This window comes from Strongylocentrotus purpuratus, unplaced genomic scaffold (assembly GCF_000002235.5).
Source record: "Strongylocentrotus purpuratus isolate Spur 01 unplaced genomic scaffold, Spur_5.0 spur5_scaffold_9, whole genome shotgun sequence".
Lineage (NCBI taxonomy): Eukaryota > Metazoa > Echinodermata > Echinoidea > Camarodonta > Strongylocentrotidae > Strongylocentrotus > Strongylocentrotus purpuratus.
In genome coordinates, this window is record NW_022145615.1 from 7,376,105 (window position 1) to 7,402,827 (window position 26,723).

At 37.3% G+C, this 26,723-nt stretch overlaps 1 protein-coding gene across 1 annotated transcript; it reads right to left on the minus strand.

Annotated features, from left to right (window-relative positions):
• Positions 1–26,322, minus strand: LOC100890113 (stimulated by retinoic acid gene 6 protein-like). Its single transcript, XM_030977252.1, has 18 exons — positions 26,107–26,322; positions 22,071–22,156; positions 19,938–20,074; positions 18,527–18,656; positions 17,622–17,664; positions 16,665–16,787; positions 16,407–16,483; positions 15,390–15,451; positions 14,808–14,869; positions 9,202–9,277; positions 8,453–8,528; positions 7,542–7,614; positions 6,555–6,603; positions 5,398–5,494; positions 4,819–4,923; positions 3,979–4,142; positions 3,200–3,340; positions 1–2,427 (listed from the first exon to the last, which is right to left on the minus strand). Exons 1-18 carry the CDS (start codon positions 26,206–26,208, stop codon positions 2,258–2,260), a joined length of 1,773 nt encoding a protein of 590 aa, XP_030833112.1. The 5' UTR covers positions 26,209–26,322; the 3' UTR covers positions 1–2,257.
• Between the last annotated feature and the right edge of the window lie 401 nt (positions 26,323–26,723).

Consider the following 26,723-nt stretch of genomic DNA (forward strand, 5'->3'; position numbering starts at 1 on the left):
TTTTCAAATTGTATACCATTCGCTTTATTACAGAAGAATAGCTAAAATTCAAAGCACTTTTTGAAGACGGAAAAATGCGAAATGGTCCAAGTTGATACTGACAGCAAGTACAACAACTATTTTTGCCTCCTTCGTACTATGCGGGCTTTCAAAGGGGCTCTGTCTAAACAATTAAAACACGTACCAGATAAAAAATAAATAAAAACAAACAACACAAAACTAATCTATATACTTAAAATGAAAACATAGCAGAAGTATTAAAACTTAGTTACAATACATATATCGCATACATACAAGAAACAAAAACTTTACTCTTCTAAATATTATTTGGTAGACGTCCGGACAACGAAGCTTTTAACAAATAAAATATGTTGCGTTACTGAGTCGGTACATCAGGTAATTTTCTTTCAAAAAGACATGAATATTTCACTTCAGAATTTAATTCAGAGGTTTACTTTATCATCTGAAATATAATCTTTCAAAATTCAGACACGAGAGGACGCTTTTCACAATATCATAAAAGTACATTCCACTGCTTTCCTGAATGATATACACGTATCGTGTGATTTACGTTGCTAACAATCACTTTGACATCCTTATTCTATTAAAACACCACGGCCCAGAACAAAAATAAATAGAACAAATCTGATCTGTTCACATCTATTCTCACATGAAAAAAAAAAAGTTTTACTTTTACTCACCAATGTGAGGGCAATCATGCGCGTGAATACTTGCTAAATTTGAATTACAAGGTAATCATGATTTGGGCAAAATACCAGAAATGGGCAGGAAACCGCCACAAATTGATCAGAAACATAATTGTACTCATTATGGGCATTGCGCACCCAGTATCTTTTTAAGAGTGGTACGCTCTTTAAGTATTTTTTTTTACAAAGCAACCTAATAAATTACCAAGATGAGAACAAGAGACTCACCTGAATCTATCGAGATCCGGAAAACGACAATTCTATATACATAGTCATAGTATACTCAGTTGCACTCAATATAATAGCTGTTGTATTAAACGGACCAGAACAAGTATTTAACGAGACAAGAGAATCTTTAAACGATCATGATGATAGCCATTGAAAACTATTAGGGTATTTTTATAACCTAAGCTCAGTAAGCTGATTATATACACTGATTAGCTAATCGACATTTTCAAGCGAGCTATAACAGTTAACATTCTCCATAAACAGATCTACAATATACATAACGACTGTAACAAATGGAACAAATTATTTACAAAAAACACCTTTAACCATTAACCATTTATCTCCTGGAATCAGGCTTGGGCAATTTATTTCACTCTCAGATGGTGCGCCATAGGCCGCAACATTCGCAGAAGCGACAATGCGTTTATAGTCCAGAATCTGGCTGGTTCTTTACATTCCCTACACACTTGTTCGATTCAAGCCGCCGAAGATGGCGTTATCAACGAACTCATAGTCATGCTCACCAGCCCAGCCCGAGACTATTTTTCGTCGGGCATCCTAATTTAATGATCACGCCATCTTCGGCTGGTTGCAAGTAAGTAGGGGGTGGTAGCGTTGGTATGGTGGAGATCAAAATTAAATAGGCCAGATTCTGGACTAACATTGCGTATGCAAAGGGCCTTTAGTAGGCGTCGATGAACTAGTTAAGAAATGGGAGCTCAGTGTCGGAGCAAACTCAGTAAAAACATGATCGCGAAGACCTTTAAGAAATCAAACTAAGGGCAATATCGATTACCTATAGAATTACCTATAGCAAGTATATAAATTAATCAGAAGAAGAGAACGCCACCTCCGTTGGTCATTGCAGGTGGAGCAAAGGTGAAATCTTTTCACAAATGCTCTTCTGGTAGCCTTCAAGGTGCAAACGCAACAGAGGTCGCCTCGCAATGAATTTATGCAGTTCAACTAGGAAAAGAAATTTGTCTATCAAGGCAGGAACTCCTAAAGATCATGGAGATTAGAACTGGATGGGTAAACTTCTTTTGAAATCAATGCGAGTACGCTCGCCTATAAGAGTACAAAAATCATATTCAAATTATGTATAAATGTATGACATTGTCATGTTCGCATATTTCAATTGGTGATGCAAACAATTTATCCCGGTTATTGAAACTGGCTTACGTTGATTTTCTTTAAGTCTTTGCCATCGTATTTTAAAGTGCTTATGATATGAAAATTAAAAAAACAATAATAACAATGTGGTGACGTTATGGAGCCAAACTCTCCCTCATAAACCAACCACTTTCACCGGCCCGGCAACTTTAAACAAGATGGGGCGTCTTCATTTCAGATGCAACAGAAGATTTGTTCTGGTTGTCAACACGGAGAGGTATTTTGTAAGCGAGTTGCGGGTTACGGATCAAAGTGTATGCCACAAGCCAGCGGTTGCGGGCGATCCTCCTCTTCCTACTTGGTGATGGTGCCGCTGAATCTGAGGGGACAATATGTGAAACATTCCATTTGAAGAAAATCAAGATCTTTAAAGGCAAATTGTTTAGCAATGTTTATTCTGAGGTGCATGGCCCTACGCGTTATTAGTGTCTGTGATATGGTGTAATATTGAAGCCCTAACAAATTGCGCTTCAAAATGATCATGAATAATAATAATAATAATAATAATCTTTAAAGTCCACTCCAAATTTGATTAAGTTAAACCGAAAATGGAAATGCCTCAAAAAATTAAATATCTTTGAGTGACCAGTTTTACCATACTCATTTTCAAAATAGACTGTATTGTAATAAAAAACGAAAAATGAAATTTCGATTTCCAATCATAAATATCTTGATAATCATGGGATTGCTGGTTGACCTAAAAAAAAATAGAATCTGAGGCAATGTTACCGAGTCACTTTCTAAAAGATATGTTATGTAAAACCTCACTATTGTAATAAAAAAAAAATGAAAAATAAGAAAAAAGAGGAAAATTCGCTTGAAGGATTTATACATGTTAATTGAGCTCAGCTAAGCAAATAATGATGTCGCTCTTGTTGTTCTTGATTTGTTTTGTTATTTTCAGTTCTGTAGATGTTGGTGTTGTATAGGTATTTTTTTTCAAAAGAAAATATTTATTTGTTTTTTATTTACTTGTTCATTTATTCGTTTACGTATTTATGTATTATTCATTCATCTTTTCATTCACAAATTCATACAAATTATTATTTTTCTTTCTTTTTCTTATATTTATTCATTCAATTATTGTTTACCTTCCATTTCAGTGGTACACTCGCCTTCGGGTTTGTACTTCCTTTCATTGTTTGACCGACATAGCAGCTGACAGAACGTAACGAGCACGGGATGTGTCATGCTAACCTCAAGCGTGAGATATCCACGATAAGCCATGTAACCTAGGGAATCGGGAAGACAAAATGGAAAATAATATAATTATTACATTAAAGGGGAGGTCCATCCTGATATTACGTTGGTGTCAATAGAAGCAGACTAATGAGAGAAACAGTTCAGTGAAAGTTTCAGCAAAAACCGATTAAAAATTACGAATTAATTTTAATTTAACGCGCAATCAATCAAACTGCTCTGAAACCTTTCCTTAGGGAAAATCTAGCTTTTTTTTAAAAACATTTTTTGTTATTGTTTCTCTCATTTCTCTGGTTCTATTAAAACTAATAAAAAGATAAGGTTGCATGGAAAATCTCTTTAAAAAAAATGTTTGTTGATAAAAACGCACAATAATAAAAATATGGAGAGTGAATGATCACAAGGAACCTAGTTGAACAAAATCGACGTGGGCAAAGCTATTGAGAAAGCTCTTGCCTTATTGTGATATGTTTAACCCCCCCCCCCCCCCAAAAAAAAAAAAAAAAAATACAAAAAAACAAAACACTATTATTATTATTATTATGATGATGATGATGATGATGATGACGATGATGATAATCATTATTATTATTATTATTATTATTGTTATTATTATCATCATCATAACCACCATCATTATTATCAACACGACAACGGACCGTCATCCTACCACGATCGAAGCGTTCGAACCCGCGGACGAGGAGACACTGGTCAACTCGGCCAATGAGTACGAGCCCGACCACAGCCGCCTTCAAGATCCGAAAGATGCACCCCACTATTCCCAGAAGGACGGACAGGAAGATGTAGAAGAAAGTGATGATGTGAAACAAGTGCCTGTAAACGTATGAGCAAAATAAAAGAATGAAACGACTTTGAAACATGATGGGAAATTTGCAACACGATTGCATCTATATGGACTTTAGAAAAATCAAGCAATTACAATAGCTTTGTGTGTCACCTTTACTTGTAAAATATGCGAACATAACAATAAGGTATTACGTAATTCGAATATATGGTTTCCTTAGGACTTATACAATAAGTTATAGAAATTGCCCTTTAGTTGATTTTCCGAAAATAGCTTGTATTATATTGCATAATTTTATTCTCGCAACTGGATTTAAAACGTTAGTAAAAAGTAATACATTCGTAGATGACTAGCCGTTCTTCTTGGTCTCTGTATATATATATATATATATATTATCACATAACTAACTAACAAGTTAGCAAAATTGAATGTAGTCGGAAAATTAGGTTACATTTTTACCCCAACACTGGAATCCATTGACTAAATTATTTTTAAATCCTCCAAATGATGTTCGTTCTTAGAATCTCATAATAATTCAAATGTTTTATACTTGTCTAAATGACAAGACTGTTTAATATCTACTAAACAATATTCTTGATTTAATTTCTTTTTTATAAACCAATGAAAATAAAGAATAAAGTCACTCGCTTGGAAATGAAACGTAAACATGTACAATACTTAATTATTGTCTACCCATTCACTCACAGGTTCTTTAGTACAAGTGCGCCATCTTCGTTCGCTTGGAGGAGAACACAACGAGCAACAATTTGAAGAGCGATGTAGAGAAAAAGAAACATCACAGGGTGTAGCCTGGAAAGATGAATAAAATATCAAAACTATCAGTGGCATACCTCCTGGGGTCATAAGGGGACTGCCACCCCTCCACAGACGGACGGCGAGGGAGAGAGAGAGAGAGAGAGAGAGAGAGAGAAGAATAATAGGAGGGTATGTATTGTAAACCTACTAGTATCTCGTTGGGTTTGGGATATGTTCGAACAAGTGATAAGTATTAAGAGAACAATTATTTTAAGATCTGTTTGTAAAAAATCGCAATTTTTCATTTCATCACCTATATTCATAAAATATCTTTTAAGTGTATTCAAATTATAATTTATTCGAATGATAAGAGAGTGAAATTGGAAACATCCGGCAAAAATTGAATGATTTTTTGGTTGTTGACGGTTGACGATTACAATAGATGATGTATTAACATTTTTACGAAGGTGGTAACAAAAAAGTCAGACCAATAGATAGAATATAAAAAATAATGATACGAGTAGATACCAGTAATTTCTCATCAGCATAACAAATAGGCCGGACTGAAAGAGCAGACTGAGTACGAAGAATATTGCCCAGAGCATAACTTGTAGCACAATGAATCCTGAAAACAAAATCAAGAGTATAACATGATGTAGAAGACAATATGAACTTGTGAATTTTGTTTCTTCCCTGTAAAGCTCGGGATTTGTTAACAGAGGTAACAAAGGGCGGGGTAATGAAGGAAGGGCGCGGAGTGGAGTATATGCATTTAAATGCTTAACATTTTATTTACAACATTAAATTTAGAAGAAAGCTTGTGCGCCCTCTACACTTTTTAAAGATGACTCTTGTTTGGAAAGTCATGGGTTTCATTTTCAAGATTTGGTCGAGTTCCGGTCATGCAATTGCATTGTGAGAGAAATGGTGTGGAATCGATCAGAAAAAAAAAATTCGATCATGTAGCACATAAATATTAGTGTGTACTGCAAGGTTCTGGAGTCGCCAAAATCATAAGCAATTTGGCAGTCTTGGTAAAGTAACTAGTACTGTATACAGAAAGATGTATATGGGACTACACGAACATGTGGCATGAAAACAAAAATCGGGCTATCATCTTAAGCTGTTACTCCCGTGTAGAATTTGTGGCATTTGAAGAGCAATGCTTTTCAGGGATCAATTTTCCCTGATGTTCTCCCACAGCTAGCTAGTAGACTCTTCTCATTGGTGGGTCAATTGTGCGGGGTATTCCGCAATTAAGCCCCTTTCTTCTCGTAATTTAACCTTGTACTTTTAATACCAAGCATGATATTTTGAAGGTGGTATCCTGCACCATATCCTTAGATATTACAATGTGTCCAGAGAAGCCAAGTCTCTGTCTCGCAATCATGGCCTCCAATTAAAACCTCACATCTCCCTGGTTGTAGGTTTAATCAAGCACTGATCTGTTCTGCTGGCTGTCCGTGTGATCCTACGCATCCTGTGCCAACCCCATGATTTTTCTTCAAATGAGCCCAAATTCTTTCACCTTTTCTTCTTCTCTTTTTACTGTCCAGCATACACTTCCATACATCACCACGGAGAAGACTATTCGTCCTCATCTATATTATTGTTTTGCTTACATCTTTGTATGCCATTATCTTACAACATGAATAAATGTGTTAAAAAATAAAAAAAATACTAACCAGTGATGAGAAAGGCAATGGTGTATCCACTAAACTTCAAAGCTGAGACCTAAAAAAGAAACACATGGGACGAATTTAAAGGTAAAGTTGAAAGCTTGTGACGCGAAAAGCCACTTCGGAGATACTACATGTATCTTTGCACGGGCTGATAAAGGTCATTTGTACCATGGCTAAGCCATGTTTGTACAAAATAAATTAATAGGGACCTTTAGATTTGCACGTCGACATAGTGGACTGCTACGTGTGACGTCCTTTTGAGGCACTGTGAAGTCCTTTTAATGCACTGCCGGTGCCTTAAAAGGACGTCACACGTAGCAGTCCACAATGTCGACGTGCACATCTAAAATTCAACATTGAAGCCCATCGATACGACTGTTGGATACATGCTATCGAAGGGTATGTAATTACTATTCATTTATGCACGGGCGTACCATTCTACTCAGGTGGAAGGATTATTTTTAAGACGGCAAACAAAGGTATTCATGAAGGACCTCTATTACTGTAGCAGTGACTATTCTGAAATGGACAAAGAGGGACACCTTCCTGTGTAAAAGATCTGTAGACAATTGGGGGTAATTTGTACAAGTCCCATCTCCGAAATCGCTGTTTACCTGGTAAAAGAAATTGTCGTGAAGCTTACGGTAAAGGTCTCCTTTATGTAGTACATGTATAGGCCTATGGCGTGATGCTTTGGAATAATCGGAAGGAAAACAAACTGACACAAACTAGAAAGAACATTATGTGGGACTATACGTATGGCATGAAAATTTGCTATGAATTTCTTAGCTATTTCTCTTTATGAGGCCTTTGAAGAGCTATCTTCATAATTCCTACTTTGCTATATTCCTCCTAAAATGTATATCTATATAGAATGAAAGAGGAAGCTCACAAACTATTTTTCATTTTACAAGGACTGTTCGAACCTCAGCCACTGCTTACAACACATGTATATAATATTCTTCTTAAACAGTTACTAGAAAAACTTACCACAACTCTAGGGGGTGTCTGTTGTATGTAGGTCAAGGAGTAATCGCCTATCCAAAGACTACGTGTATGGTTCCTATAAATTGAATAATGTAGGGAGATAAATGGCACTTTAATAATATAACAACATATGCCATTGTGCCGTATCACTTACAAAGTGATGAACCACAAATGTATTACTATTAGCAGCCGGCTGGATTTGCGCATAATTAAGTAGAAGCGTGTTGCGAATGTATGTGCAGGACTTTTTGTCCAATTCCTCAAAAGTTCCCCATTTTACAGTTGTTTTTAAATCAAGTTGCAATGGTTGACAATAAGGCATAGAATGGCATTTAAGATACTTTTGCTTGTTTACAGAGCACTGAAAGATCAAGCCCCAAATAATTTGTTCGAATTGTTATCTTCCAAATCACATCCAGGTACACGTAACTGATAAGGTAAACAGGAGAGGCTGCCTCACACAAAAACAGATAAGTAACTCTTGCAAATTTCACTTTTAGTTGCGCCGCTCCGAAACTTTGGAATAACATACCATTAGATATTAGCAAACTCTCATCTTTACTGTCTTCAAAGTCGCACTTTTTTCAGGAGCTCTTGAATTTTTTCTAGCGGCGAATCATCATCATCTTATTATCATCATCTTCATCACCATCATCATCATCATCAATATCGTCCTCATCATCATCATCGTCATGTTCGTCATCATTATCATCATCTTCATCACCATCATCATCGACGTAATTGTCATCACCGCCATCGTCTTCATCATCATTTCAATCATTATCGACGTCATACCATCCTCATTATTCTCATCATTATCATAATCATAATCATCACCGTCATCATCATCATCATCGTCATCATTATCGTCGTCACCCTGATCATCATAACACCATGAAAATCGCATGAATTACCTGTAGTTACGCAGAGTGAAGAAACTGTTCGTGACAGCGATGACAAATGCCAAAATACATGATGCATAAAAGGTAGCTGTCAAGTGCGCACATGTAAGAAAAACATCATTTTTATTGGTATTACTTGAAATACAGGTTTGGCATATTATTTAGAGAGTTGTTTCCCATTTTTGCCTCATGAGTTGTGTTCACTATAAAATGGAATTTTTAAAAATTGTGTCACTTCATATACATGTACCAAGGTAGATCTACCAATCCGTATCCGGACACCTACCCCCTGGACACCCACCCCCGGATAACCACCCCAGTCAACTACCCTCTAGGGCAACTACCACCGGACAACTACCCCCCGGACAACTACCCCCTAGGACAACTCCCTCCGGGGTAGGTGTCCCAGAGGATGGTTGTCGTAGAGGGTAGTTGTCTGCGGGGTAGTTGTCCGGGGGTAGTTGTCCTAGGGGGTAGCTGTCCTAATGCGTAGTTGTCCCGGGGGAAGTCGTCCTAGAGGGTTGTTGCCCTAGGGGGCAGTTATCCTAGGGGGTAGTTGTCCTAGGGGGTAGTTGACTGGTGGTGGATGTCCAGGGGGTAGGTGTCCTAGAACCCTACCAATCATGCTAATTATGCACAGATAAGATTTGATTCCTACATTGGTTACTACATGAATACATGATAGACGTAAAATGATTTTTCTTTTCATGTTGCTAACGATAGCAATTGTTGATTTTTACCGTTCAAGCAGTGTTACTCACCATCTATAGTTTGTAGCCAATCCGGATCAATTACTACCAACCAGGGCTGCACAACCGCGACGTAATAAGCACATGTCTGTATAATAATGATATAAACATGTAGGAATTGAGTTTGAATCCTTCCGTGTTCCATTACAATATCTTAATGGTCAGATTCATTAATTTCCTCTTGAATTAAACCGTTAGAGATTTGTAACTTAATATATTCAAATTTTGCATTGTTACGGTCAAAAATAAAGTTTTTAAACAACAGGGCTGCTTCAAGGTTCGTTCGTTCGTTCGTTCGTGTCTCCTTAGATCAAGATTACTGTAATCTTGATCTTCGGAGTAGTTGCTACAACCGGCCGTGTCAGACACGTTGCCCCGGGTGCGAGATAGGACTCTTGTAGCGTGCCCCCATTTAAAACAATTATACAGTTACAGTTAACAATACATTTAATTAATAGTATGAAACTATTAAAATTACTCTCATGTTACGGGTAAAAATATTGCATATACATATATTATGAATCAATTGATTTGGTCGATCCAGTTCGATGGCACAAACACGGCACTACTGGACAGAGATCCTAATAAAAAAGGTAGGATTCTATGATACGGCTGTAAACTTATATGAAATTGTATCATCTGACAACGAAAAAGGTACAACATGCACATTACTAGATATGACAGCAAGAATGCATTTGAAATCATTGTTATTGTCAGGAGTGATTCGTCAAATTAATAACATTTGTAGTGACCCCATCATTTTTTTTACAAGAGTCTCTGTGATGTCAGTGCCCTGTCTTTGTGCTTGTGCAATCTCCTCCAAATTTCATCTTTTTTGTGCTATAGATCTTTGAAATAATCGTTAAAACCTATTTTTAGACGACAAGCAAGGACAGTTGAAGTTCAAGGATGGCTTTTGAGGGATTTTTTGCGTAGGATTGCAGAGATTTTAGAGGATTCTTTTCCACCCAGTGGCATTTGTTTGAATGATACACTCTCACTCCTGTCCCATACATTAGGTTTAATGTTGGACATAGTCTACCCAAGTTGTGTGGAGACATCAATGAGTGCCTGCTGACTTTAAGTTTAACAGCAGCCATGGACCTCTTTGTGTATATGTGATTTCACAATGATACAGCAAGTATTTATTTTACCAATGTGATTTTTGATATCGATATTGACTGATTGTCTATTATTCTGCATGCATGCTGAGTGAGTTTGAGACTAGGTAAGATTCAGATCTATGGTTTGACAGCTTATACTAAACCTATGCTGTCATCATGCCTAGCCTTCTCCTAGATCACCTTTGCTGGATATTCCTAGCAGCTTCTGTCATCAACATTCATGTACATCGAGGGCATATCGTGTCTGATCGTGAAACTACATGTACACGTAGCTGCAGAAATAGACCCATTTTACTCAAGACAGAGTGTAGGGATGATCCTGAGTTGACGAACTTGCATATGTATCAGAACATGAGCTACAACGGCAATCACCTTGGCAAGCCTAAGAGTAACGATGCCAACTGGTTGCAGGATTCTCTATTCATGTCAACACTCGCCCGCAAGAAATCAAGGAATTGTCAGTACACTATACACTGTAAGAGACATACTCTACTTTACTTGAGTTTTATATTGTTATCAAATGCTGCTGACATTGAACTGAACCCGGGGCCCAGAGCACTGAAATACCCATGCCAGATATGTTCACGTGCTGTAACGTGGAAACATCGTGGTGTAGCTTGTGATGACTGCGATCAGTGGCACCACGCTGACTGCATGGAAATGTCAGCACAAGTGTATGAAGCCGTGAACAGTGTGTCCTGGCATTGTATTAGATGTGGCATGCCTCAGTTCTCGTCCAGCCTCTTTAACTCCACAAACATAGAGGTCAGCAACACATTTGATGTTTTAGGATCGAGTGATGTCACTACAAGCAGCATAGAGACACCGACCAATAGCTCTTCATTATCTGTGAATGGCCCTGGGTCACCACTGCGGACATATCATAGCCAGTAAATGTGAGAAAGTCATCTTTGCCAGTAAACGACAGAAGGGAGAAACAACACACCAAACCTAGAACTATGAAAGTGCTCAACATAAACTTTCAGAGCATCAGGAATAAGAAGGAAGAATTGGCTGTACTCATTGAGACAACATATCCTTCTGTGATTATTGGTACAGAAACTTGGCTCAATCCTACCATCAGTAGTTCAGAGATCTTCCCTTCCAATTTTGAAGTAATTCGCAAAGACAGGCAAGATGGCTATGGCGGAGTACTACTGGCGATAAGGAATGATCTCATGTACGACTTCATGGACACGACAAATACTGGGGAGTAGGTCTTTGCTAAACTTTCATTCGGGGCTAACGTCAAGTTAATAATTGGTGCTTTGTACCGTCCCCCAAACAGTGACATTATCTCAATGACCTCTGTTCTATTGTTGAGAAGGTTGCATCCAGAAACAAGAAAGCAGCTTTGTGGATTGGTGGTGATCTGAACCTCCCAGATATTGATTGGGTGAACCTCAGCATCAGCGGTCATAACTATCCAGCGAACATGAACAACAGATTGTTGGACATGACTTATAACTGCGGCCTCCAACAGATGGTAACTTTTGCCACACGTGGAAAGAGCATTTTGGACTTATTTCTGACCAACCGACCATCTCTGGTCAACAAGTGCACCCCACTACCAGGACTTGGGGACCATGACATAGCCAGTGTTGACACAGATGTAACAGCAAAGAGGCGAAAACCAGTGAAGAGGTTAGTGCACATCTGGAAGAATGCCAACCTTGAGGAAATGAAGAGCGAGTGCCACGTATATCAACAGCACGTCATTAAAACCCATAATGAACTGAGCTCTGTCACTAACATGTGGGAAGAAATCAAGACCACCTTACAGAACTTGCTCCAAAAGCATGTACCGTCAAAGATGACCTCAAGCCGTTTCAATCAGCCGTGGATCACCTCTTCAGTTAAGCGGCTTGCCAGAAGGAAGAAACGTGCTTTTGTACGAGCTCGCTCTATCAGCCAGCCATAAGTTTTCCAAAAGTACAAAGATCTGAACAAGTCTTCGCGGATGGCCTGCAAACAAGCGTAGAGTGACTACATTAATCACATTATAAGTCCAGACATGACCTCGAATTCTAAGCGCTTTTGGAGCTTTATCAACAGCAAGAGGAATGACAACACTGGAGTAGCACCTCTTAAAGCTCAAAGTGGAAGGACAATCTCAGATAGCACTGGAAAGGCACACATCTTGAATGATCAGTTTGCACCTGTCTTTAACGAGGATGAAAATATGAACACCATCAAAGACAAGGGACAAAGCCCTTATCCAGACATGGACAAAATCCACATCGATCCTGCTGGAGTGTACAAGCTGCTATCAACTCTGCAGATAACCGGAGTGTTGGCTCAGTCAGTAGAGCGTCCGCCTCACAACCGGGAGGTCGTGGGTTCGAACCCCGGCCGCGTCATACCAAAAGACGTTAAAAGATGGGAGTTGTTGCTACCTTGTTTGGCGTTCAACAATAAGGGGATAGAGCAACGTCGATCTGGCGCTGCTCAGTGGCTGCCGGGCTCACGATCAATTGGGCAAAAAGAATTTCCGTTTCGGTTTAATAAAATTTGGAGTGGACTATTAGATTATTATTATTAAAAAAAAAAAAAAAAAAAAAAAAAAAAACTCTGCAGCTACACAAGGCTACTGGTCCAGATGGTCTACACGCAAGGCTCCTGAAGGAGCTTGCCATGGAGCTTACACCCATCTTCACTATCCTCTTTCAAGCATCAGTCGACCAAGGCATCATTCCTGGTGACTGGAAGAAAGCTGATGTAGTTCCTATCTTCAAGAAGGGAGAGAGATGTAAAGCGGAAAACTACAGACCAATCTCACTGACCTCCATTGTGTGCAAGAACTTATTGGAACATATCGTCTGCAGTAGTATTCTTGATCATCTCGACAACCATAACATCTTAAGTGATGCCCAACATGGCTTTCGTAAGAAGCGCTCATGCACATCTCAATTATTACTAACTGTGCATGATCTTGCCAAAGGCATTGAAGATGGCGAACAACTTGATGTTATTCTTTTGGACCTGTCGAAAGCCTTTGACAAGGTTCCCCATGGTAGGCTGATGTACAAAGTCAACTATTATGGAATCAGAGACAGTACCCATGACTGGATTGATAGTCTACTCAGCAACCGTTCCCAGAGGGTTCTGCTTAAAGGAGTAGCGTCACATACATCACCTGTTCTTTCAGGGGTTCCGCAAGGTAGCGTGGTCGGACCTCTGCTCTTCCTCCTCTTCATCAACGACCTCCCAGAGTATGTTTCAGCACAGTCTACGGTGAGGCTCTTCGCTGATGACTGCATCATGTACAGAAAGGTCAAGACACAGGAAGATACTGAACAACTGCAGAGGGACCTGGACGCTCTTCAAGTATGGGAAGCAGACTGGCTAATGCAATTTTACCCGCATAAATGCCAAGTTATGCATGTTACCAATAAGAGGAAGGTACTCAAGAGCTCAACACACTACTGCATCCATGGAACGCCTCTGATGGAAACCGAGAAAACTAAACACCTTGGTGTTAACGTCCAGGTAAACATGAAGTGGAATCACCATGTGGATGTCATTGCCAAGTCGGCAAATTCTGTTAGCAGCTTCCTGCAGAGGAATATCAGAGACTGCCCTCTCGGGACAGAAGTGTTGTGCTACAAAACACTTGTCCTTCCAGTACTGGAGTATGCTGCTGTGGTATGGGATACATTTACCCAGAAGAACATCACAAGGCTAGAAATGATACAACGTCGCTATGCCCGTTTTGCCTTAAGAGACTTTAGGCGTACAAGCAGCGTAACTGATAAAGCAACTCCAGTGGACCACACTTCAGGAAAGAAGGGCACGACAGAGAGTATGTATGGTCTACTGCATAATCCACAGACTAATTGACATTCCAGCTGACGTACATCTCATTCCAACCGCTGGGCCATCTACACGTGGGAATCCAGACAAGTTCCAAGTCCCCTTCGCCAGAACCCAAACGTATCAAAAGACATTCTTTCCTGGTGCGATCAGACTATCCCGACTATAGTCAACAGCACCTCCTTAGTGATCTTCAAGCAGGGGGTGCAACAAATGAGGCTTCGTTAAGCCTCTCCTGTTTTTTAGCCGCACATAGTATCAACTTGAAGTGAGATTTTTTTACTTGCACTATTCATCTGGGCACTCGACAAGCGCAAGTACGATAATACGCCAACGGCGGTCTGTACTTTACTGGAAGAAGAAGAAGAAGAAGAAGAAAAAGAAGAAGAAATGCTACGATCTTTGGACGACTACTTGAGCCTGTTTCAAATATATTTTCACATTGAGTCAAAAATTGCAAACAATTTAATTTCCCTTTCAATCAAGCACAAGCTGTGTTTATGATGCCCCCTTTAACCTGTGTATGATGCTATATTAACATTCAGTTATTGTGATGATATGTAGGCCATATGAAAAATAAATAATTACCTACCAATCAATCAATCACTTAATCATATTTCTTTTCTTTCATTCCTTTTTTGCCTTTCTTTATTTGTTGGGGGGGGGGGGGGCGGGGCCTACCTGATACATGCAGGCAACAGCGAGACCTACTGTGCAAACGATGCGAGTAGAATATTTGAATCCTGAAATATAGATAGATAGGGGGCGGGGCCTACCTGATACATGCAGGCAACAGCGAGACCTACTGTGCAAACGATGCGAGTAGAGTATTTGAATCCTGAAATATAGATAGAATGGGATAGAAAAAAGTGTAGACACATCATCAATAAACATACATAATACATGCAAATTTTCATCTGATGTTTGGAAGCCAATCGGATTTCAGTTTTAGTATCAATTTTAAATTAAATTTCGATTTACGTTGCGCATAAACAAGAGAAAGATATCCATGATGTATGTATGTGTAAATGACCAGTTACAGTCATGGATATGTATTTTTTTTTTAAATATCAGCAGACAGTATTTTTCTTTAAAAAATCTAAATGCAACACAATATTAATAACCAAGAACAAAATGTTAGCAGTACAACATTAAATAAGTACGCCATGTAATTAGAAAAAAATATGCATTTAGCAATAAACCAATGATTTTAGAGCAAAATTAAAACATAATTTTAAAAAAGGGAGGAGAAAAAAAGTTTACCTGGTATGTTTGGGTAAAATCTTCTGAAAAGGGTCGTTGCTGCTCCGCCTGACTTGTTCCTACTGGAATTTGAACGAAAAAGTAAACACACCTGGAGAGTCTAGATACTAGTACTAAATTCCCCGACTTTGATGATATTAGAGTTTCGATTATATATTATTTCAAAAATGAAAAGCATATTGCAGATTCGAATTGCAGAAATAATAAATTCACAAGAAAATGGTTTCAATTTTGACTTTTTTTTTGTTTGTTTGTTAAGATAACATGATATTTTTCTGTATTCTTTTTTTCTTTCCATTAATATCAACAAAAAAATATTTAAAGTTTGTTAATTTTCTGTTAACTTAATAGTTCAACAATACTTATATCTTGAGAAGTCAATTTTATTTTTGTTATAAATGTAAATTACCTTGAAAATATATTTGTTAATTTGTTGCAAATGCAAATCAATAAAATCCCTGTGGAGGGAAAAATATGGAGTAAAATAAAATTTCCCATTGCAATTATTAGACTGAAAAAGGAATTGTAGGCTCGGAGGCCAGATAGATATAGATATAGCCAGAAGAAGACCTATTTATCTAACAGGTCTGGATAGATATAATAATTAACCAAATATATCAATTAGTAGGCGGTTTCCCGGCAAAATTTGTATAATCACGTATTAGTCAAAACATATTCTTTTACATGATTGGTAATAAGAGCTTCCATTTAATATTTTTGAGAGGGGGGCGTTTCCAAAACTTGCCTTTTCCTTTAGCTCGACAGTTCAACAAATATTTTTTGTCTTGAGTAGTCAACTTTATTTATATTATAAATGTTAACTACCTCGATTTTATGTTTGTTAATTTGTTGCAAATGAAAAAAAATCATTATAATCCCTATGGAGGGAAAAGTATGAAATGTTTTTGTTTATAGGCAATGCAATACGTGTGCTCAAAATTTCAGGCAACTTACAGTCAAGAGTTTGGTAGCTTTTTAATCAAATCAAACTTAACAAACGTTTTGCCAAATCCTTACCTTGCCCACGCGGTGGTGGACAACAACAGATACCGAACTCGAACGCAGTAGTGTGTATCCTCGAATTGCTTTTCCTCCTGGGTGATCCACCATGAAAAATTAAAAAGGAAGCATCGATTTATTCGTGTGTTATGTATGGTTTATTTTTGTAGGTTTTATGCTGTTAAATTAAGACAGAGTTAGAACAGTTCATTATGATAATCATTTGATAATCATTCAAAGCAAAGACATAATTTCAATACACGTTTCCATGGTTACCTGATCTGCAGTAAGAAATCGTCTGCACATGCGCACTATCCTCCGGATGAAGTAAACTTCGAGCCCAATAAGAGAGAGGACAACGGGTATGTCTACAGCTCCTTGTATATCGCCCCCTTCCGTCTAAAAGAGAAAAGAACCTTGTAATCCCACTCATTCAGCCTAACCACCAAGACCTGGGCCCTGTTTCATAGAACGTGTTATCAATAACAAATTCCTGTTACTGCTATAAGCTACTGAAATCGTGGCGTTTAATTGGTTGAGAGCAAATTTGTCATAGAAGTTTAGCATTTGTTATTCACAAATAGGGCCTCGGAAAAGGGCCCAGATTCTGGCCATTTTTTAATAATTTACCTTTCGGTGCGTGCATGCGCGAGCTAAAGGAAAAGGCGCTATTTCAAATGCCTTTTGGATTAGATTGGAGTGGCTCATCGCACGAATTCACATACCGGAAAAAAGAAAATATTCTGAGAGTGTGTATCCGTGCGTAATTCTGCGGGTGGGCGAGTACGTTGTCAAGACAAATTGAGAGCAGTCCTTGAGAGTAGTAATCAAACCCGACACTTGGTCTAAGATCATGTTTAACTAATGGAAAAGTTAGAACTCAGACTATCTTATCTTTTGGACAAAATATAAAACCCAGCGACCCAGCATTTGGGTTAAAAGTAAATACATCGAGCCCTTTAAAGGCCAAGAAGCTGGCCAAAATTAGATTCGCAGAGTAAAAAGTTCTCCCTCCCCTCTAGTTGAATAAAACAAATGCTATGTCACCTCCCTATAGACGCATTACAACAAATGTATCAATAAAAACAAATATTACACTACACAATGGTAGGTGAATGGATGAATCATATAGATGCCCTAGATGCATTCTTATTCGTCCCTCCCTCAACGGCTGGACCAATTCTAAACCATTGATTGTAATTGTCCTTAATATGTTGCAAGCGAGTGACTCACCCCGAATGGACATATGATGAATCTGGAGATAGTAAAGGCCAACCTGTATAAAAATAATACAAGAAACACTTCATTTCCAAATCAATAAGGGAAAAAAATGCTGAAGCGTACTTTCTCATTAAACGTGATACCTCTTAACACCTACAAGGTTAGAATACTGACAGGTAGTTTCAGGTCGGACTAAGGAGGTTTATGCGTTGAAACGCGTCATATGACGCACATAAACCTCATTTGTGAATTCGGGCCTATATAGGTTTAATGAATTTATCAAAAGACATTTTATTTATTTTTGTATTTATCAGGAAGACTCCATTTACACGTATATTAACATTTTATTTTACAAAACATAAGTATAATAAAAACAAATATGACAATTACTACACAAATTTGGAAATTTATATATAGATTAAGTTAAATATAATCAACTACTGAATAAATCGTAAATATTGGCTCACTGAATTAACTAGACAAAAACAACAACTTGTTTTGATAATACTGCGGAGTACTAGTATTTAAGTTTAAAGTTGACATGTTTAATGTTGGTAAATCATGGTATAGAAAAAAAAAAGTAAAGGAAGGAGAATATGAAGAAGTAGTAAAAAAGGAACAAGAGTAAAAGAAGAAGAAGAAGAAGAAGAAGAAGAAGAAGAATAAAAATAGAAGAACAAGGAAAGGGGAAGAGAAATGAGAAAGAAAAGAAAAGAAAAAGATACAAAAACCTGACTAGTGATTAACCTCCCTCCACAGTTGCCATTTTTTTGTTTGATTGATCGCAACCTAAAAAAAACCCATCATAACTTTCTTATTTTTAATCGGAATTAGCAGATTCTTGTTCCTTGAACCTGTTCCTCTCATTCGTTTGCTTAACATCAGGGTAGACCCCCTTAAAATGGACAAAGACTTACCAGTTAGTGGTATACACAAGTCCCACCACATTCATCGGAACATTGTCAAAGGAGACGCAAAGCGGGAACGGGTAGAAAATGAGACCGACAAAGCAAACTGAAATATATTTCACTATTATAGACACAAAGGCTGTGGATAAAAGAAAGGAAAAATGAAAAACAGAAAGTAATAACGAGAGAAAGAAAACAAGACAGAAAAAAAGAAAGAAAATGAGAATGAAAAAAGCGTCAAAATAAATTTAAGCGATGATGAAACTCAATGTCTAAGTCTATCGTAGAATTAAACTTAATACTTGGAAATAAAACCATCAGTGAGTAAAACATAAATACATGAAATGAATGAAATATCACCAGAGATCTATCCGGATTTAAGTTTTAATGTATGAGCCAGGTTTCGAAAAGTTAACCGACTCCATGTTCTAATTTGGAGCAAAAACAAATTAAAATCTCTTCTTCATATATTACTTCAATGGCTGTATTTAAATATCTTGCACTGCATAACTTGCCGATGCCCTTGTAAGTATTTTATCAAATTTGTCATTGAAGGATTCCAATAGCCTATTATTTCACGATTTGATTATTATTAATTATAAATTAATTAATTTGATAAGTATTAAGGTTTGTTAGTTTGACATCATAAAGACTTTTCCCCTGCGAAATAAAGACCGGATCAATTGTCCCTGGAGCATTTGTGGGAAAATCCTCTTCCCCTCAATGGGTTGAGTCACGCTACACCATTGAATAATAATAACTAATGATAATAATCACTAAAAATAATAATCGTCATAATATTAGTAGTGGTAATACTACTTCGACAACTACTACTTCGAATAATGATAAAAATAAAAACAATAATAATAATAATAATAATAATAATAATAACACTAATAATGATAATGATAGTAATAACAACAATTTTCTTGTAAAGTGCACGTTATACTATCCACCACGCAATGTGCTCAAGAAGTTTTAGGACAAATCCCCCCTGGACAGTCACCCACGGAACATTACCACCCCCGAAAGATTACCAATAAGGAAAACCGTTCCACGACAAAAATTACCCCCAACCCTGTAAATTACCCCATTGGACAATTACCCCCCCCCCTCCAGGACAACCAAGGACACCTTTCAAGGGTGTAATTTTCAGGAGGGTTGGTTGTCCTAGGGAGTAATTTTCTGGGGGTAATTTTCCTTGGGGGTAATTGTCCAGGGGGTAATTGTCTTAGAACCTGCTCAAGGCACTCCAATATTACCCCGACTCTGCAAGGCTACCGATGTCGGTGCTCACGGCATTCAACGAATACCTTCCTACCGGTTACAAATTGACCGGGAAAATTGACACCTGGGTGGAGAATGGCAAATGTAGATAAATGTCTTGCCAAAGAACATTTATGCTGCGGTGGGACCTTACCTTCGCCGTTGTGGTCTATTTTTCCACCCGGTTTGGGGATTCCATTGATAAACAAATTGAAAACGACACCACTCATGGCGATGAAGGAGAGCAAATAGGCCAGACGATGATCATAATTCCTCAGAAAGTTTACAGGGCTGACAAAATAAAACCGAAATAATGATAACGACAACACAACTATAAAAACATATCAATATTATTATGATTTTTAAAATTATTTTTAGTATCATTATTATTATAATTGTTATAAGTATTAATATTATTGTGATCATCATTATCGTCGTCATCATCATGAAGATTAACATGTTAATATATATATATATATATATATATATATATATATATATATATATATATATAGACATCATGTGTGATTAAAAGATGAAAACAGTAATGGAATAGCAGCTGACGTGTAGCTTGGGTGAGATATATTGTGTGTTGCTTCGATGGAGAATGAAAACTTTGTGATTTTTTAAAACTGAAAAATGAGGAACGAGTGTATGTGGGTAGACAATACTGAACCACCTCTGAAGGTGGTTCAGTTTTAGGTTCAGAGTCGGATCGAGAGCCAGACGTCGCTACTCTGAACACGTCAGGCTTTTAAGGCGGGTTGAACCGCCTGCGGTTATTGTTTATACATACTACATAGACATTACTGCCAATTAAGATAAAAGGCATTACAAATTCCCGCTGTATTTGTATTGCCCCTAAGTATTCTTTAAATATCCTAAAAATATAAATAAAAGATATCTTTATCAATCCATCTATATGTCAGTCAATCTTTACCTTTCCCTTGAAAACCCTGACAAGAACTGCTCAACCTCAAGTCGCAGTATTTACCGCCCGCCCCCACAAACACACATACACCCAATTTTCAGTTCACTCCCACCGTTAAATCAGGAACAGATCATGTCCCTGGTTAAATAATGGATGGTTAAATAAATACATAGGCGTTTGGCGGGAATATTGTCCGTGGAATTCCCCGGTTTGCGTCGCTATTGAAATGATGTGTTGTTATAAAGCGTTCTCTCCCCCTCTTTCTTTCTTTCTCTCTCTCTCTCTCTCCCCCCCCCTCTCTCTCTCTCTCTATCTCTCTCTCTCTATAGATATGTCTTGCTCTCTCTCTCTTTTCTATGCCTAATATATTTGTCGCACTCACGAAACCGACACGAGAATAACAACAGACCGACAGTGGACCGAATTGTTTTTTGCATTATCCCTAATTATGACCAAAGGAAAGGAATATTCTACCCTGTACAACAAAATCCAAAGACTTCATGTAAAGGGAAAAAAAATACAATAATATTAATAATAATATAATTCGCATAAATTTGCATAATTAACCATCTAGAAGAGCCTTGTTTTTGGAAAGTTCTGTGGGGAGAATATCGAATGATAAGGATGAATGGATACTGACATTTATAATTTTTAGAGATAGAATATCAATACAATGTGGGCCCGATAATGACAGCTAAATTCATAAAACATTGCATAATGAACTATAAACACAAATTGAATTTGATGTGTTCTGTGGAGAAAAAATTTAAAACTTAGAATTTTATGTGAATGAAATCCCAATAAAAAGCATAAAATATGTACAAAGTAGCATTTTACAAAGATGGATGCCAGTCTTTTGATACATATGGTTCACAAGCACCAACTATTCCGCTTTTATAATTTTTGTTCCCAATTTTCATTTGATGGACCTGGCTATATTGCAAAAAGTAATTCAATAATATACTCCAATATTAACAATGTTTAAAAGGTAAGAAGAAAAAAAAATTGGTAAAAAATTGAATGCAGATAACAACAAATCCGAATCATATTTCATGTTAATTAATACAACCCCTCTAACCAATTCTCCATGAATATACTATTGATGGTCATACATTTATTAATTAAAATATAGCTTTGCTTTTCTGTTGTTGTTTTTATTTTCGTATAATAAAATCAGATAAAATACATAAAAGGTAATCATACAGAGAAGAAAGGACAAAATACGGCTTGTAGCCCATTTTCAGCTGTAACTACATGGTTGCTGCTGGCCTTACATGGGGCCAGTTTATACAATGTACAACATCTACATAATAAATGAACATGATAAATAATTACAAAGTATCAATAATGACTTACTAGACAAGACGTTTGCGCTGTCTTCTCCTGACATCCCCACACCTATCCCCATACTGGAAACAAGTCAGAAAGATGATCAGGACAATCTGTAGTAGAACAAATTTGTTGATGTTGTTTGGAACAAATACGATAACAGCAATATTACTACTACTACTACTAATAATAATAATAGTTATAATACTGACAATGATGATAATACTAATAATGATAAATATCAATAAATATAATGATAATTATAATGATAATAATGATATTGATAATAATGAAAGTTCATATATTAATGATCACCATGTTCATCTAAATAATCATCATTTAGATGGTGTAGGACACATTTTATCGAATTCTTACCCAATAAAACCCCAAAACATCATTGCGACCCTAACCTTTATAACCATGAAAGTGACATTTGTATAGCACTTGATAAATGTCAATAGGCCGTATACTCGAAAGCGAGCAATTGCTATTAGCCATATTCAGACAGGATTTTGCTAGTCGGCGTAAATTAATCCCTGCAGCAGTAAATACCTCATTTACAGTATATTTCGCTTAAAACTTGTCAACACGCTCTTACTCGGACCAACTTGCTACGATTAAACACAACCTTCCACCGACCAGCGTAACTTACAGAAATGGTGACGCCCGCACTAGCCGACCTCAACCCGACCCCGCATCTAAACATAGACCTAAACCGTGCAAAATCTAATTTTCATTTTCGATTGTAACAAACAACCCTCGTGAAAGGTCACATATACTTCCGGGTGTAAGTGAGAGCATCCACACGGTCAACTTACGCTACCCTTTAGTCGTGTTAGCGAGTTACTCCTGGAAAAAATAGGTCGGGGTAAAGGTAGGCGTAGCTAACACGACCATCGATCAGACGGTAACTACTCCGACTTTTACACCTACCTCCCCATATTTACCCCGACTAGCTCTTAACATGATCTTTACCCCGGGGTAACTTGCCTCCGTCTGAACAAGATAGCTAGGCTTTTGACATGCTGCAAATGCATGATGCTAAGCTGCCAATGCAATAAATCTTTTGTCTACAGACAATACTGAGAAGGAAAAAAGTTGGATCACTTCCCGGGGACATAGACAACAATGGTTGAGTGGTTGGTTTTGTTCCCCCATTCCCAGTAGCTGATAATGGTCATATCGTGAGATACCTTGCTCCACGTTTACAAACTTTCAAGTGTGCATCACGTTTGTACAACAGTACATCATGCGCAAACATGGACTTTCAACATGTACCCTTAACAAAGATTTTATCAAAGCCCCACATCACACCCTGAGCAAGTATTCTATTTTCTAAACCTTAACATACCCTAAACAACCCGGGAAACAATTGCATTTGTTATTTCAGGATTCCATGTTTGAGCCATTATGACTACTGGTAATTTTATTCATAAATGTTATTATTTAATATCAAGAGGTACTTGAAATGGCACACGCGTTTTTTTCGATCGCACTATACTAGTTCTGCATTTTGTGGATACCTAGATGAAAAAATTGAGTGTTATCAATCGCAATCCTGTGTATTCGTTTTTTCCCGAATTAAATATGGAAGGTCGAAAATCATGATACTTAACCTTTTTCCATCGTTAAATATCTTTTACTAGATGAAGACACTGATAAATCTCATCGAAACACTCACTTTAAATAATTTTCAGCACAGGCCCTCATGACTATGATAACCAGGATATAGAATAAAAGTCATTTCCTTTTTTTAAAGGATTCTTGTTACGACTGCTTCCTTTATGTCATAATTATTGTGCATCTTATATTTTGACTAACTTGAGACTGATAGAAAACATTCTACAATGTCCCAAAATATTTTTAAAAATACCGTTAATTTCGCTTATACTAAGCCCTTTATTTGACAATGAATATTATAAGGATACTGAGTCTAAGGCCTATGTCATATCAACAAACCCAATGCTCGCATTTATTTCGATGATATTGAAGTCATTCCTTGAAGTATAATTGCATATAATCCGAGTCTGATGTGATGTTGTATAGTGACGTAATGTTCAATAGCGTAGCCGGGGGGGGGGCGTGCATGTCCCGGGCGCCACCTTTAAGAGGGGCGCCAAATTAACAGTTGAAAAGAAAAATCAATGACAATTGTTGTTGATTAAACTGATACAGTTTTTTCTCATAAATACGAAATTCATCTTTCATAAGGGTTTCTAGTACGCTTTCTATATAAAATATCGATAGCTTCAGTAACATATTCGCACCATGGGCATTGCCATTTTTGCGCCCCCACTCTCACCGTTAAGGGGGAGGGCACTACTTATGCCCTGGGACGCCGATAATGTGTAATATTAATGGGTCATTTTTTTTAAATTACCTTAAATGGGCGCCGAAACTGATGCAAATTTAAGACCTAATGTATATGTTCACCCTCAACAATTGTAGATTTTTGTCAAAACGTGACCCCAAAATCGTGCGATTTGTATTTTAATGGGCTTTGGCAGTTTATCTAAATGTTTAATAAACTTATAAACCAAATCGCATTAAACCGTTAAAAAAAAAATTGACGCTACTAGGCCTAACATTCGGTAATCAAGATATTTTAGTATCATAAGTACCGACATTTTAAAATATTCTCGAGATATAACAAGTTATTTTGACTTTTGAAACGATTTTTATTTTGAGAGTGAAATGGATGATATCTTGTCGTAGCGACTATTTATCAAATCAATACAGACTTATGGGAAAAGGCTAGATAGCCCGGCTATCGAAAAACTTAAATATAAGTAAAAGATAAGTAGAGAATATTTACGTATCACTTAAACAAAATAAAATAATGAGTCCTTATATCAACTGATTTGTTTCTCCAAACTGGTTTGACAAATGGAATAAAATATATGCGTTTTAAGGTCTGAAAACCAAAGAGCTTCCGAACCCAGAGGCGGCAGAGCCTAGGGGGGGGGGGGCACAGTGCCCCAACTTTTTCAAGTACCCCTAAAGTACCCCTTTTACTTCAGATAAGTGTCCCTTTTTATTTTCAAATAGGTGCCCATTCTACATCCCTTATAAGGGCCTCTTTCCATCCTTTGACTATGATAATTGCCCCTATTTGAATCTAACGGGTAACCATTTTACTATAACAAGTACCCTTTATCCTTTTGATAAATGCCTCATTTCGTTTTTAAGAAGAGCCACTTCCCCTTCTAAGAAGACTTATTAAAAACTCTGATAAATGCCTCTATTGAGATCTCATGAATGCCACTCTTCCATCGACAAATGCCCATTTTTCATTGTAATAAGTGCCCTTTTCCATTTTAATATTATGTGCCCCGATTCATCTCAGGTGATTCCCCCTTTTCAGGTGCGAGGAGTGCCCCATTTTTACATCCGATAATTCTCCTTTTTACTTTGACATGTGTTCTTTTTCTTTTCTAATAAGTGTCCTTTTCTCTTTGGATATGTACCTCTATTCCTGTCAATGTGAAATGTGCTCCCATTTTAAAGCAACTCGTAGCAACTTTTTCTTTAATTTCACCCAAAGCTCGCTCGCATTTTAAAAGTAATGTAATTATGTTTCTAATTAAAGATACTTTTAAAAGTCTTTAATGATTAGATTAATTGTGCTTAAAACCGCATTAGGTTTGTTCTTTCAAATTAGTAAGATGTAAATTTTCGCACTGCGACCTTACAAATCTTAATTGTTTTGCTCCCTCGCTTCGCTCGCTCGCAAATAAATGTTCAGTCAATCACACCCAAATGCAATCAGCAGTATCTTGGACCGTGTACATAGAGAAGCAAACATTAAAACCATCCCTGATAATGAAATCACAATGTAGGGGTATATACCAATGTCTAAAAATTGTATATTTCTCTTTGAGACTTCCCTCTGTAGTTGCCAACGTTTTCCAGAAAGTGCCCTTTTTCGGTGGTGCCCCCCTCCCCACTTGAAAGACGCTCTGCCGCCCCCCCCCCCAAAAAAAAAAAAAAAAAAAAAAAACGGATTGACGCCACTGTGATGAGGCCTCCCTGGGTAAACACAAGTATTATAATTATAACTTACCGAGGCTACTGCATTGCCTGCCAACCATAATCCATTAAGATAAAGATATGTAGAACTAGAAGCACAACGCACTGCCTCTGGATTGTTATAATTCTCCGACATCTTGGGTATGAATCGCCAGAATGAATTGTGTACTTAGCAATACTCCGATACAGCACCTCCACAAGCATGCGAATGTAATACATGTATAATGAACATGCCTATAAATAGCGCGTCAATTCCGGGTTCAATGATGTTCTTTAAAGTGCATCGATGCATATCGTATAACTTGGCACACACCATGGAATTTAACAATGCTGATGGGGGTACCACGCCGGACCCCATTGAGTTGTGTGCTTTGCTCCAGTTGAAACCGGTACCAGGAACTGTGGCATATTTAGATAAAAATGGGTTTTAAAGAATTACTAGGTTATGTTGGTCATAAAGGTGAAATAATTATGTTTACCCAAATTTATGGAATAATTTTGACAATGATTTATTCCTTATAGATCTAGATAATACTATACATTCTCAAATTTTATTGAATAATAAGTTGCGCATGTTTATTTAGCGTAACTGCTTAAGCATGTGTATGCTACTATGCTTATCAACTAGAGGACCTACGTCTTTAAGTCCTA